Genomic DNA, 14,319 nt, shown 5'->3' on the forward strand with positions numbered 1-14,319 from the left:
CTACCAACCTCTAGCACCTCTTCTTCCAGGAAGTCTTCCCTGACCACTTCAGCTCTGCCTGACCCCCAGGTTGTATGGCATGATGAAAAGAATCAGGCTTTAAAGTTGTGGAGATCTGGGTTCAAATCCCAGCTCTGCAGTATGATCTTGATTTATTTACCTTCTCTTATTAATAGTTAATATTTCTTGGCCACATATCATTTGCCAGGTACCATGGGTTACCTCATTTCATTCTCACCACAGCTCTATGAGGTACTTACTATTATCATTCCCATGTTACTAGTGAGGAAACTGAAGCTCAGGGAGGTTAAGTATCTGGCCCAAGGCCACACAGCTAGGAGTGGCAGAACTGGGATTCCAGTCTGGTCTGCCATGCTCCAATGCCTCTGCTGCTAAGCACCAAAGCACCCAATGGACCACTTCCTTTGAATGAGCATTTATTAGGCACCTCCTATGTGCCAGGCGTTGTGCTGGGTTTGGGGATGTGGCCAGGGCGTGGGCAGACAAGGGCTACTCTCAAGGAGGTTTTAGCTGCGGGGACTGGAGTAAAGATTATATAGAATCCCATTGGCCACTGCCCGCCTCCTATAAACCGTGGAGCACGGAGCTCACGCGTATCGACCACCTCTCTCCTCCACAGCCAGCTGACCTGCGCTCCCATACGTGCCAGGCTCTGTCACTGACCTGCTAGGTGGCCTTGGGCTGGTCACGTTATTCTCTAAACCCCAGTTTTCTATAACTTGGGATGGTAATAGCTACCCCTGAGGGAAGCTCTAAGAATTAAGAGCTTCCCTCAGGGGTACCCGGCCGTGCAGGGCACATAGTCGGTGCTCAGTAAAAGTTAATCCCCACCTCCCCACACTTGCACTCACATCCAGGACCCACACAGTGCAGCAGGGTCGTCATCTCTGAGACTTTTAACAAGCACAGTGGTGGAAATAACAAGGAGGTCCCTTCAGTGGCCTCCAGGTGGCAAGAAAGCTTCACACGGAGCTGTGATGGGCCATCAAGGGCGCTGACATGGCTGGTCCAGCCCCAGCCCAACCTTGACCTATCCACCTCCACCACCTGCCCTGCCACCCTTCACACCAGCAACCCCACCCCTCACTGTGAGGTGGGAGCACAGACCTCCCACCCCCATCCTGCCTGTGCCCAGATGGAGGCAGGTGGCCTCAGGGCCCCCTTTGTGTCCTCTGGGCAGCCCCACACTCAGCCCTGCCTTCCTTCACTGCCCATGCCCACCTGGTGGGGAAGCTGTTGCAGGCTGAGCTTTGGGTCCAGGAGTCCCAACTTCTAGTCCAGTCTTCCCATCTCTGAACTATACCTGTGTGAGTAGGAAGACTTCCCACCTAACTGGGCTATTGTGGGGACCAAGTGGGACAACGTATATAGACTGTGAGGGTATGCACCTTTCCTGTTAAAATCTGGCCAGTTCCTCTCCTGCCCTTTCTGTGTGTCAGGGAGGAAGAACAACTCTCCAGCTGGCTAGGAGCATTTCCCAGCTCAGCCCCACTGGCTGTGGAGCCTCAGGCAGGTCACTTAACCTCTCTCAGCCTCGGTTATCTCACCTGTAAATTGGGAATAATCCCTACCTAGCCAAGCTGTTAGGAGGCTGGGATAAAATTTATATATATCAAGTGACCGACATGGTGTTCGGCACATAGTAGAAGCAAAATACAAAGGAAGGACCAGCTGGTATTATTAAAGTCATTATTCTGATCAAGAAATGCCTACTTACCCTTCAAGGCAGCCCACATGTCACATCCTCCTGGGAATCTTCCTTGATCTCCCCATGGCAGTCATGGCACCCACCCATGGCACCCTTCTGGATTCCCGAAGCCCTGGTGCCCTTCTAACACAGCTCTTTCACTTAATAAAATATGTTTTGAGTGCCTTATGTGTGCATGACACTGGATTTGAGTGCAGGACATACAGTGATGAACAAGACAAGGGGACTTCCCTGGTGGCGCAGTGGTTAAGAATCTGCCTGCCAATTCAGGGGACATGGGTTCGATCCCTGGTCTGGGAAGATCCCACATGCCGTGGGGCAACTAAGCCCATGTGCCTCAATTACTGAGCCTGCGCTCTAGAGCCCATGACCTACAACTACTGAGTCCACATGCCACAACTACTGAAGCCTGCGCATCTAGAGCCCGTGCTCCGCAACAAGAGAAGCCACCGCGATGAGAAGCCCGCGCACCACAACCAAGAGTAGCCCCCACTCGTCGCAACTAGAGAAAGCCCGCATGCAGCCAAAAATAAATAAAAAAATTTTTAAAAAGTCATCGTCCCTATTCTCATGGAGCTTCCATTCTAGTAGTGGGGACAGACCAAATGTGTCAATAGGTGGATAATTTAGGAGCACTGAGTCAGTAAAACAAGAAAACATAGTAAAGAAATTGATGTTGTGGAGGAGCTGCTTATACTGGGTGGTTAGGGAAGGCCTTGTGGAGTAGATGACATTTAGGCTGAGTTCTGGATGACAAAAAAGCAGTCTTGCAAAGATCTAGAAGAACCACTTGCCAGAAAGAACAGCTAGTGCAAAGGCCCTGAGGCAGGAGAGTAAGTGTGGCATGTCTGGGAACAGAATGATCCAGGGGACTGGAACACAGTGTGTACTGAGCATACTTGTCACTGTCCCTACGTCTCCACTTCTAGATGAAGCCTCTTGAGGGCAGAGATCTAATTTATTGGGTTCTCAGCACAGAACAGACCTGGAGTCCTAAACAGTTGTGTTGCATTATGGTAACAATGGGAGTGAATCAGCTGGCCCTTCTGCAGCCCCATTCACATCTTGGAGGACTCCAACTAGGTTGCCCAGCCAGGCAGGGACTCCCTCCTCGGACCAACAACCCCCAGGGCACAGTTGTTGGCAAACAGAAGCTGGAGAGGTGCCCAGAGAGAGGTAGTGACCTGCCCAAAGTCACACAGCCAGCAAACAGCAGAGATGGGTCATGAATCCAGTTTCCTCTGTTCCTCTGCCTCCCTGGCCACTGGTCTTCTGTCCCATGCATCCCACTTGCCCTCTCCCTCCTTGAGCTGTGATGTCAGGAGCCCCAAGGACCATGAAAGGTAACCAATGTGAGGACTGTATCAGGTCCCTCGTCTCCTGATGCAAATCCAAACACAGAGCAAGGTTCCCACAAGCTCCTTCTTCACATAGTCCTGCCCAGCTGGGCAGCCTGAGCTTGTGCCCTCTGGCCCTGGATGTGGATGAAGTCAGCTTTAAGTGAAAGCCTAGGGGGCTGAAGACTGGGACCCTGGGGGCACAGCAGGACAGCGAAGCTCTAGGCTCCAGGTCCAGCGCTGTCATTCCGTCCCTGCAGCCACCATCTCTCCAGGGCAGCCAGAGCCAAAACAATCTCCAATTCAGCACATAGTGGGCCTGCCACATGGTATTATCTGCAGTTATCTGCCAGGATTTCAGGGCCTGACAAGGGCTATCAGTAGCAAACGTGGCTTAACAGAAGGAGCCCTTATCCCCGGGGAAGAGTGAGATGGGAATCTCTGATCCAATCCCCTTCCATGCTCTGACAAAATTTCACTGGAAAATTTTATTGAAAAAAACAATTGTACAAATAAGATCTTTGTTTGACAGCAACAAAGGCTCATTTCCCCCCTTTCCTCCCCATCTTTGAAAATCTATAAAAGGAAAAAAAAATGTTCATCCCCGTGATGCCTGACCGGAGTCTGCCCAAGAGTTCCCCCTGCCCCTGCATAAGCTATACCCGACCCCCTCACTGGGGTCAGACCCATGGGTGGGGGGGTACATGTCCCAGGGGCTGCAGCACCTAGTTTTATAGTTGTGGGAAGTTAGAAGATTGGGAGGGAGCCGGGGAGGGGCTGAGGTGGTGGTGGTATCAGGAAGAAGGCCCCCATTCCATGAGGGCTTGGCTGAACCCCCAGCTCGATTCCGTCTCACAGATGATAAAGCACACAGCTATAAATATGAACACGGACCGAGGCAGCCTGGATCCCAGGGCTGAGGGCAGGGCTCCACGACTGCTGCCCAGCTCCCACAGGATGTGGGGTCTCTGGGCTCAGCATCCTGACAACTGGGGGCCCATGTCCAGGCAGAGTGAATCCTGGCTGGGAAGGTCTGCTCAGACACAGCCAGCCCCCCTGTTTTCCCACCCCCACCCCGTGGACTATCCAAGGTCAGTACCTCAGCTCCCCACCCCCATAGCACCCATGTGTCTCAGGAGCCTCCCGCTGCCCCCTGCCATCCCATAACCCACCCTGGGGCCCTACAACTCGTCTCGCATCTTGTCACCCTTGGGCCGGACCAGGCGCCCAATGAACAGCAGGGAGCTGCTCTGGGTGTCTCGAACCAGGAAGATGAAGGGGTGGTCGGCGTAGAAGAGCTTGGGGCTGCGCAGCTCCTCACGCCCATAGATGTCCTGGTCGAAGGGGTTGCCGTCCGTGTCCCACTCGAAGGCGGTGGCGTGGAACACACTGGCCAGGTACAGGTCCTTCTTGCCGGACATGCGAGACAGGTCTGCCTTGTTCTTGTCGATGGCCTCAGTCAGACCCAGCCCAGCCAGGTGTTTCTGCAGGACCAGGTGAGGGCCGGTGAGGCCACGGTGGGTAAGGCTCCTAGACCCTCACCCTCCACCCACACCGCCTGCTGTCTCCTCCCATCTCTTCCTCAGGGCAGAGATTAGCACTCCCTGCCACCTTCTGTGTGCCAGACATGGCGTGGGCACTGCCAAGCACTGCTTTCCTAATTCTCATGAAAACCCTGCAAGAGCTTCCAATCACCACTTCACAGATGAGGAAACTAAGGCTCAGGGGGAAAAGGCAGAATTTATGCCTGGCCCCGCCGAGCCATCTTGACCTGTGCTTCTCAAACTGTGGGTGGTGGACTGCCAGCATCAGCATGCCCCAGGGGCTTAGGTGAAGTGCACATTCCCTGACTCCAGCCCAGAGCCACTGAATCACAGTCTCTGGGGGTGGGCTGGGAACCTTTTTGAACCAACTCTCCAGGTAGTTCTTGACACACTCAAGTTTGAGAAAGACTGGCCTAAGGACAGCTATGACCACATCACTCTGGGGCTTAAAACCTTTCCAGAGTGATATGATATTTGCTTCAAAATAATCTGAGGGGCGAGGAATGGGTGTGTATAAATGAATCCTTATTGGTCATGAGTTGACGATGGTTGATGTTGGGTGATGGATACATGAGGGTTCCTGATACTAATCTCTCTATTTTTAATACATTTTTATACATTTCCATAGTAAAAAGTTAAAATGCGCACACACACACACACACACACACACACACACGCCCTCTTCCAAGGCTCTGCACAACCCCTGGAAGCCAAGAACAAGCTCTTCCCTGTGAACTGTGCTTGCATTGCAGCCTTAACCCTCGGCATGTCCCACTCTGCTCTCCACTCAACAGCCTCCCTGAAACTGCATCCTCGATGGCATCTCAGTGGCTACCCTGTCTCTGTAGGCCCCTTTAGACTCCATGTCTTCTGGGAAGGCTTCCCTATCCCACAAGACTGGAGCCGCACCTCTCTGGGCCTCAGCACCCCTGGCCTCCCTCTGTCTATTCGTGTGTGGTCCTGTCTGTCTCTCCTGCCTGGCTCAGAACTCCCTCAAGGCAGGGCCCGTAGTCAGGGCTCTCCCTGGCTCTCAGTGCAGAAGAAGTGGCAGTAAAGGACTGTCGGCTGAGTGAACAGCAGCCTTCAGGGCCCAGGCTTCTGCGGGACAGTGCACTTCCCCAGCATGGCCAAACGGGCACGAGACCTAGGGATCTGAGAGTCAGGGTGTCCTGAGACAGGCATTCTAGACCCAGCTATTCCAGTCCCCATGACTTTGCACAAATCACCCTCTTGGAATTTCCCAACTCAATCTATTGCAGGGTAGCGGGTAGTGTGTCCAACCAGGGTGCCAGGAAAACACAGGAGAAAGAAGGAGAGTCAGATGACAGCAACTGCAGGAGAAGGGGCTGGGGTAGAGTCAGGACAAGCGCAAAAGGGAGACGGGTGGCTCCTCTCTGGAAACCCTCAGCGTTGTCTACAGTACGGACCACACAAGCTCCAATCGTCTCCACTTCGGAGCCTAAGCCCCATCTCATCTCAAGCTTTCTCTCTCCATGCTCTCTCAGCAACAAGTCTGAAACAACTTTGTAGGCGAGAGACCTGCCAAGGAATCATTTCTGGAATCCAAGGAAGGAATGAGATGAAAGTCTTCCCTTTTGAGTAGAGGAAAAAATCTTTCTCTCCTGATTGACAAAAAGGCCACCCTGAGTTTTCACCTTGAGAACTAACTGCAGCTCCAGTGCTTACTAGCTAGGGTGACCTTAGCGAGTCACTGCTTCTCTCTGAGCTGGTGCCCACCACCCAGAGTGGTCATGACGGAGAAATGGTGTTGAGCGGGTCTGGTTAAGTTTCCAGCCAAGTGACTCAGAGCTGAAAGCCATTATTAGTCTTATTACTGCGTGGGGGACAATCCTCCAGCTTGACGAGTCTATACACGCATACCCCAGAGATACTGCGGGTTCGGTTCCAGACCAGCACAATAAAGTGAATATTGCAATAAAGTGAGTCACACGAATTTTTTGGTTTCCCGGTGCCTATAAAAGTTATGTTTACACTATACTGTAGTCTACTAACTCGGCAATAGTATTTTGTCTTAAAAAATCAATGTACAGGGCTTCCCTGGTGGCGCAGTGGTTGGGAGTCCGCCTGCCGATGCAGGGGACGCGGGTTCGTGCCCCGGTCCGGGAGGATCCCACATGCCACGGAGCGGCTGGGCCCGTGAGCCATGGCTGCTGGGCCTGCGCGTCCGGAGCCTGTGCTCCCCAACGGGAGAGGCCACAACAGTGAGAGGCCCGCATACCGCAAAAAAAAAAAAAAAAAAAAAAAAATCAATGTACATACCTTAATTAAAAATACTTTATTGCTAAAAAATGCTAACCATCATCTGAGCCTTCAGGGACTCAATCTTTTTGCTGGTGGAGGGTTTGAAATATCGCGAGAATTACTGAAACGTGACACACAGACACGAAGCGAGCAAATGCTGCTGGAAAAGTGGAGCCAATAGACTTGTTTGATGCAGGATTGCCATTAAGTCTTCAGTTTGTAAAAAACGCAGTAAAGCGAAGCACAATAAAACGAGGCATGCCTGCAATAACGTCTGAGTTATTGACTATGTGAATTTGGATAAGTTATTTAACTTTTCTGAGCCTCACTTTCCTCATCTGTAAGATAAGGTTGATAGTCCTACCTAATAAAGTTGTTTTGCGAATTAACAGTTTAATACATACAAAGTGCTTAGGAAGAGTGCCTAGCATACAGCACGTGCTCAATTATATTGGGTTGGCTAAAAAGTTCGTTTGGGTCTTTCGTAGGATGTTACAGAAAAACTTGAATGAACTTTTTGGCCAACCCAATATTTAGCTATTGATGTTATCACCATCTTCCCAAGGGCAGGGACCATGCCTCCTCGCCCAGCACAGCCCAGTATTGCCTGGACAGCCAGAGGGGTTCAGGACAGACCTGGTGAGCTGGTGAATGGATGCCCCATGCGCCATGCCCCCCTCCAAGCCCTGCAGGCCCTTGAGTTGGGCCATCCCTCACCTGCAGGTCGTGGGTCACCTCCACCACACCCTTGGGCAGGGAGATGGCAACAGCCTTCTTCTGCATCTTCCCCATCCAGATCTTCAGCTGCTCTTTGGTCAGCAGCTTCTCAAGGCGCTCAAGGGGCTCCACGTGGTGGGGCATGATGATGATGAGGCTGGAGAGCTTGTGCGCCAGGGGCATCTCCACAATTTGCAGCTTCTCCTTCTCGTCATCATAGTAGTTGTAGAGACCTGGGAGAAGAGCAGAAACGGCGCTGGGCACACTGTGGGGCGGGGGCGGGCCAGGCCCCAAGCACACCCTCATGCCCCTACTTTGCCCCCCCAACCCCGCCCTGCAAGGCACGTACCTGTCCGGTGCATCATGGTGACACCCACGGTATAGGAACGGGTCACCATGAAGCCTCGGCTGTCCACCATCTTGTGGTGGAATCTCTCATCCCAGTGTGCTGTAGTGGGAAGTAGAACACAAGGTCAGAAATAGATGCCCCCATCTTGTCAAGACACTCCCCTCAACTGCATACCCTGGATTTTTCCCTGCTCAAGGCCTTTGTTCAAGTTTTCAGGGCTCAACTGCAGCCCACCTCCCCCCGATCACCCAGCCCACAGAGTACATGTTCCCTGCTTTGGGGGTGTGGGTCTTGGTCCCAGGACATGCTGCCTGAAGATATGGCTCTCTATATTTAGGGCCTACCTGTTTCCACATGACAGGGGGTGCCTTCAGAAGGAGGACCCTCAGCTCAGCTACCACCATGTACGCCTCTGCCCTGACAACTGTCAGGCGTTTGCACAACACGCGCTGAGCTAGACTTCCCACCCCACCTGCTAACTGAGGTCTGTGCCCGGGCAGGGGATGCCCCAAGACCACCCTTAATTCTTATCTGCAAGCCCTGTCTCTGTGTCCCCCAAAATGACCCCAAAAACCATGAATACGTGACAGTGGCATGAGCCCTGCCCTATGTCACATACAGACCTGTATTCAAATTCAGTCTCAGTCACCAACTGGCTGCAAGACCTTTCACCCCTATCTTGGTCCCTTCATTTGTAAAAGAGGGGTCACCTCATCCTCACAGCATGCCGTGAGAGGAACAGTGCTATCCATATAGGTACTCAAAAATACACATTAAGCCCAAATCGAATCTTCAATTCAAGATGTACCTGGACCTGAGTCCGGGCTCTCTCCTCCTAGCTGAGCCTCAATTTCCTTACCTGTGAAATGGAGGTAATACCACCTGCCCCCAAAGTTGCTTTGAGGGTTAGTAATGATCACAGATGTGGAGCCTTTCTCTAGCTCATTACTGAGATAGAATTGATTACTAAATTTGATTCCAAAACAAGCAACAACACTCTGATGTGATGAAACACGGTAGGAGCACATCTTATGGAGTCCTTCGGTGGGGCTTGCATCTCTGTCCCGTTCCTTTAGACACAACACTACACCTCTCTGAATCTAGTGTCTCGTATGTAACAAGAGTTCAATAACAGTGCCTCCCTCTGGGTCCGCGGGTTGTTAATGAGGACTGAAGGAGCCCCCGCCGTGGTGCTCAGCAGGGGAACACTGACCTGATTTGCCAGGGGCGGGGCTCCGGGGAGAGGAGGCCCCGCCCCACCGCGCCCTGCCCCGCCCCTCCGGACTCACGCTTGAAGAACATAGCATTGACCAGCAGCGCGCCATCGGTGCGCTCCACGTCCTTGGTGACCTCGGGCAGCTTGCCGTCGGTGGTCTGCGCCGCCCACTCGTTGATGGACTGCAGGGCGCTGCGCTTGTCGCGGAAGTTGATCTTGGAGTGCTCGCAATTGTAGTGCTGCTTGCTGCTGCGCACGAAGTCCTCTGCGAAGCTCACCGAGCTGGGCCCATACAGGCGGCTGCCCAGCTTCCAGGTCACGTTGCGCGCCGTGCTGTTGCTGAGCGAGCGCAGCAGCTCGCCCAGGCCCGCGTGCACCTCCTCGTCGCGCAGCTGCTCGGCGCTCAGCACCGCCTTGGCCTGCGACGCCGTGGCCGCCTTGCCGCCCAGCGACACTAGCCCCAGGGACGAGGCCACCACCACAGGCGACAGCAGGATGTTCTCCACTGCCTGGTCCTTGGCCATGGCCTGGTACAGGCTGAAGGCCAGGCCGGCGCTGCGCTCAGCAAACGTGGCCGCCTTGGGGCTCAGCTTCTCAGCCGGGCTGGGAGCTGCTGCGGCCGCGGGTTTCTTCACCTCGGCGGCCAGGGCCCTACCCAGTAGGCAGAAGGTGCTGATGAGCAGGAGGGCACGCATGGCTGGGAGGCGGGTTGTGAGCACCACGGAGGACCTGTGAGGGTGGCAGAGAGAGGGCGGCCCTGAAGCCCCAGTCGTTCCTCCCCAACAACCATCCCTAGCCTCCTGGCTGTCACCAAGTCCCCTGGAGATGGGAGCAAGATGGCCCAGAGCTCTAGGGAGCCCGGACCTAACTCCGGGTTGCCCAGATTGGGGGTCTCCGTCTGCCCACTCTCTCAGAGGCCTTCTTTGACTCCCTACCCAAAGCAGGCAAGTCCCCACCTCAGCCCTATTGATTTCTTGCACTGAACTTAACATTTAGACTTATGTTTGTTATGTACTGTTTCCATCCCTAATTAGTCTGTGACCTCCAGGAGGGTAGGAAACCTAGCCAGTCTGGTTTCCCTCTATATCCCCAGTGCCTGGCACACAACAGGCCTCAGCTGTTCCTGAACGAACAGAAACCAGGGCCACTTGCCCAAACCTGGGGTCTTTAGTTATTAGCTCTGATCTCATACAACCCTGGGGCCCTTTTCCAGTGGGGGGAAAAAAAAGTGGTAGATGGGCTCAGGGTCTGCATGAAACTCAGGGGCCTGGACAAAGGATGTCATGTGGGGCGGAGGTGTAGGACTGCTCCTCCCCGAATGCCCTTCCTTCTGCCCTGGGCTGTTAATGAGTCACCAGTTGGTTCACTCATTAAATGAGAGAGTCCAGATGCTCTACTCTGCTGCCCCAAGGGTGACCTTGAGTTCGCATGTGTGCATGTGTGTGTGCCCACCCCTCTCTGAGCCTCAGGCTCCATTTTCCAAGTTGCACGGGTCTAGGTCTCCGTGCCCAGGCTTCTGTCTCGGCAGGGATTTGCCTGCCCGTCTGCCCACAGCCCCTGGAGCGGACGTGAAATCCCCAGGACAAAAGCTGGGGGCGCCGGTTGGGGGGAGGTTTCCTGAGAGGAAGGATACTAAGGGAGAGGGTAAGTCACAGCTCAAAGGAACAATGACACCGACACCCCTTCACCAGAGGCTGGTGGCCAGATGTGTGTTCATTCTCCCAGGAAGCTGGGCCACCTCAGATTCCATTCTGCCCTCCCATCTGACAGTCATCACCACACATGCCCATCTATTCTGTGGCTTCAAGATTGCCCTCAGGTCCCCTCCTCAAACCACAGCAGTAGCAGTGGCCCCTAGGACAAGCCCCTCTCCCCTCTCTGGGGCCTCCCATCAGGACAGTCTCTCCACATGGACTTATTTCCACACTCCTCCACTTTGAGGTCATTTCCGCTTCTCCAGGCAGCACAACGGAAGAGGAGATGACATGGCAAAGGAAAGGTTTGGAAGGAACCGCGGTGATCCCACGGCTCTGGCAGATCCCATCTCGTGGTCCTCAAGAAGATGGAAAACTCAGAATCCTGGTGGACGACCCTCAGGCCTTGAGCCTGCCTGGGGAGCACTGGCTTTCTGCGAAGACTCTACTGCTGCAGACATCCTGTGAACCAAGCCAAGTCCCCCCTCCCTGGGCTGCCACCTCCTTGGAGGTGCAGTGCAGAGGAGAAGCAAAGGGTACATGGGGAGAGGTGGTGGGAGGAGAGAAGGCCACTGAGCCCCACAGCTGCCTGGGGGAAGGTATCAGAGATCTGTAGCCTAGAGTATGGATTGCAGAGGCAAGACAGAGTTTCACCCTAAAGAACGGATTAGTAAGGGAATATCTCAGGGCCCAGGCCACCTTCCTCCCAGCCCTAGCTACTTCCCCACCAGGCCTGGAGCCTCAAAGGCAGAGAGGCCATATAATTATTGTACAAACAAGGACACTTAAGAGAGTAAACTGGGACACTACTAATTATTAGGCCAGGACAACAGGCATATGGTCATCCTATTCAAAGGCCGCCTTTAGTCGAGACAGCTGATGCCAGAGCTGGGATCTCTGCAGAGGCCACCAGCATCCCCTTGAGAGACAGTCTTGGAGTCCAGTTCACAGCCTTGCCACGTGGCAGGCACTATCTTGACAGCCCCATCCCCAGCCAACCAGAACCTTAAAGGGCTGGGAGGGGCTTTTTAAGAAAGCTCCAAATGACTAGTTTGGGATTCCTCAGCAGCCACACAGCTGCGCTCCTGTTCCTGCTCCTGCTCCTGCGCCGGGTGACGTGGCAGGCTGGAAATTGAATTATCTGCACCCGCCTGCAGAGGGGGGCTTCCAACCCGGGAAGCGGGAGGCCTGGGTTCAGGTCCCAGGGGGTGCCACGGAGCCTCCCTGGCCGTAGCTTCGAGCCCGCAACGTTACTCTCTGCAGGGAGATGTGCAGCTATGGAGAAGGGCTGCCCTGTTAACCCAGCAGCAGGAACGGAGGAAGGCAAGTCACGGCAAGCAAGCCAGCCTCCCACAGCCCAGCCCCTGTTGCCACAGAGAAATCCTAGCCCTTAGGCCAAGGTTAGAAGATTTATACTCCCACAAAGAAAAACACACGATCCCAGAACCAAGGGCTGTGCCCACAGCTAGCCAGGCCAAGTTGAGACTGGGTTCCAGATTTTTCTAAGTAGAAGGAAGGGAAGCATTTGCTGGGGCGGGGGGGACCACCAGAAAGGCTCTCGGACACTTGAGGAGGGCTAAAGTACCTTGAAACTGCCTCAGGGGGAGGTCAATGCCTGCCTTTTTCATTCTGAAAGAAAACAGAAGAGTGAGGAGGATGGGATAGGGCAGAGCTGGCGTGGTGGTGAGGAGGGGGCCTGGAAGGCCCAGCCCCCATACGGAACCCTGTCTGCACTGCCCCTGGCAGAAGGAAGACGTAACCAGTCCCAGATCTACAAGGACCTTGGAGGTCACCAAACAGTGGGAGAAACTGAGGCCAGAGAGGGGGCAGGGAGCCACCTCCAGTCCACCAAGGATCAGTGGGGGGTCAGGCTTCCTAGCACAGGGCTCCTCCCTCCCAGAAGCACCCACAGAGCCCCTCCGGAGGGCTGGATGTGGTGTCCTGTTACACAGCCCGTGAAAAAACATTTCTGCTGGGAATCCCGGTGACCAGAGACAAAAGGAGGGGACCCGGAGGCCTCAGGAAGGGGGGATGGGCCGATGAACTGCCTGAGGACAGGAGGGTGTGGTCCCAGCCAGAGACTTCCAGGGAACCAAAGCCCCCTGATTTTCCTACGGCCTCCATCCGGCCTCCATCCGGGCCCTGCAGACCAGCGGGACCAGCCGGAAGCCCGGGAAGAGGAGGGGCCAGGCCTTCTGGCCTTGCTGGAAGCGGTTTCATTCTTCTTCCACCACTCCAGCCGCCTCAGGAATGCCCCTAAGCTGGGGGCAGGGAACCCCAGCCTCTTAAGTAGCCTTAACCCTGCAGTTACTCCAGGAACCAGGTGGCGGTGGACAGAATTAGAGTGGGTGACTCAAAGCTTTCTAGGAAGCTCCCCGTTCTCCCTTCTGTGGGGGGATGCAGACCTGGTCACCTCCTCGCCCCTTTTTGGAGGGAAGTGGGGAGACTGGTGCTGGCTGCCATAACCTACACGTGCAGGCTGCTGATCAGAAATGGAGCCGCGGTGGGGGACTCCTCCCAAACCATGGGGACCCCAAGAGCCAAGTAAAAGTCAAGACTATTTCACCTCCTTTTCCTACCACCCTACCTCAGGAGGCTCAGATGCCCCCCAGCAAGCCTGTGAGAAGGGTGGTCCACTGGCCCTTGGGCCTCAACCCCACAACTGGAGGCACCCCGACATGCAAAGCCAGCCTGGCTTCCCTGTCCCTGCTGGAAGGCGTTCCAGACCCCATCTCCTCCCTCCTTGATCCTGCAGAGGGACGAGCCTCAGCATCCCGGCTCCCAGCCCCACTGTTTCCTCTCTGCCACCAGCACCCCTGCCCCACACTTCTGCGGAACCCTGCACTTTTTCCGGGCCCTCTGAGCGCCCCGACTCCCCATCCCGGCTCTGATCTCTGCTCTGGCCCTCGGGCTCGCTCCGCCATCACCCCCCAGCCCCGGGTTCTCCATGCCGAATCCTCCAGCTGTCCCCAAAGTGCCAGGGACTCCAGTTTGCGGGCTCTGGAGTGGCCCCTAAACCCTCCCGCGGGCCGCTCTCCCCTCTAGTTTTCTTGAGCACCCCCAAAGCTCCCGCCGCTCCCGCCCCACCCGGGCCGCCCCCGCCCCTCACCTGGCCGGGCTGGGCTGGCGCCGGGACCGCAGTCACAGTGCCGCACTCGAGCCGCGAACGGATTCCACTCTCCGACGTGCCCCCGCTCTCCAGATCTATATATGGCGTTCCCCCACCCCACCTCCCGCCCGTCCCGAGAAACTTCTGGAAAGTTAGAAAAGCTTCCGGAGGGCGCCCCGGCTCCGCCAAAAAGAGCCAAAGACCTCCCCCAAACCGCCCTGGCTCCCGCCTCTCCCTCTGCGGGCAGTCACCCGGCCCCTGGGTCCTACTGCCCCCCTCATCGGACGGGGTCGCGGCACCCGGAGAGCCCCTGCCTTGAGACTGGGCGCCCGGGGCCGCACGACTGCAGAGCGAGCGGGCAT

At 55.2% G+C, this 14,319-nt stretch overlaps 1 protein-coding gene across 1 annotated transcript; it reads right to left on the reverse strand.

Annotated features, from left to right (window-relative positions):
• Positions 1–3,539: 3,539 nt before the first annotated feature.
• Positions 3,540–14,114, reverse strand: SERPINH1 (serpin family H member 1). Its single transcript, XM_082628478.1, has 5 exons — positions 13,958–14,114; positions 9,228–9,883; positions 7,939–8,037; positions 7,590–7,822; positions 3,540–4,550 (listed from the first exon to the last, which is right to left on the reverse strand). The coding sequence occupies exons 2-5, from the start codon at positions 9,847–9,849 to the stop codon at positions 4,248–4,250; spliced, it is 1,257 nt and encodes a 418-aa protein (XP_082484604.1). The 5' UTR covers positions 9,850–9,883; positions 13,958–14,114; the 3' UTR covers positions 3,540–4,247.
• Between the last annotated feature and the right edge of the window lie 205 nt (positions 14,115–14,319).

This window comes from Mesoplodon mirus (assembly GCF_964341445.2).
Source record: "Mesoplodon mirus genome assembly, chromosome: 7".
Taxonomy (NCBI): Eukaryota; Metazoa; Chordata; class Mammalia; order Artiodactyla; family Ziphiidae; genus Mesoplodon; species Mesoplodon mirus.

What these genes read in the sequence shown, in the direction of transcription:
- SERPINH1 (XM_082628478.1), bottom strand. Translation starts at nt 9,849, where the DNA reads ATGCGTGCCCTCCTGCTCATCAGCACCTTCTGCCTACTGGGTAGGGCC. An exon ending in CACCATGATGCACCGGACAG is followed by an intron (nt 7,823 to 7,938) that starts GTACGTGCCTTG and finishes CTCTTCTCCCAG; the next exon opens with GTCTCTACAACTACTATGAT. An exon ending in AGGTGACCCACGACCTGCAG is followed by an intron (nt 4,551 to 7,589) that starts GTGAGGGATGGC and finishes CTGGTCCTGCAG; the next exon opens with AAACACCTGGCTGGGCTGGG.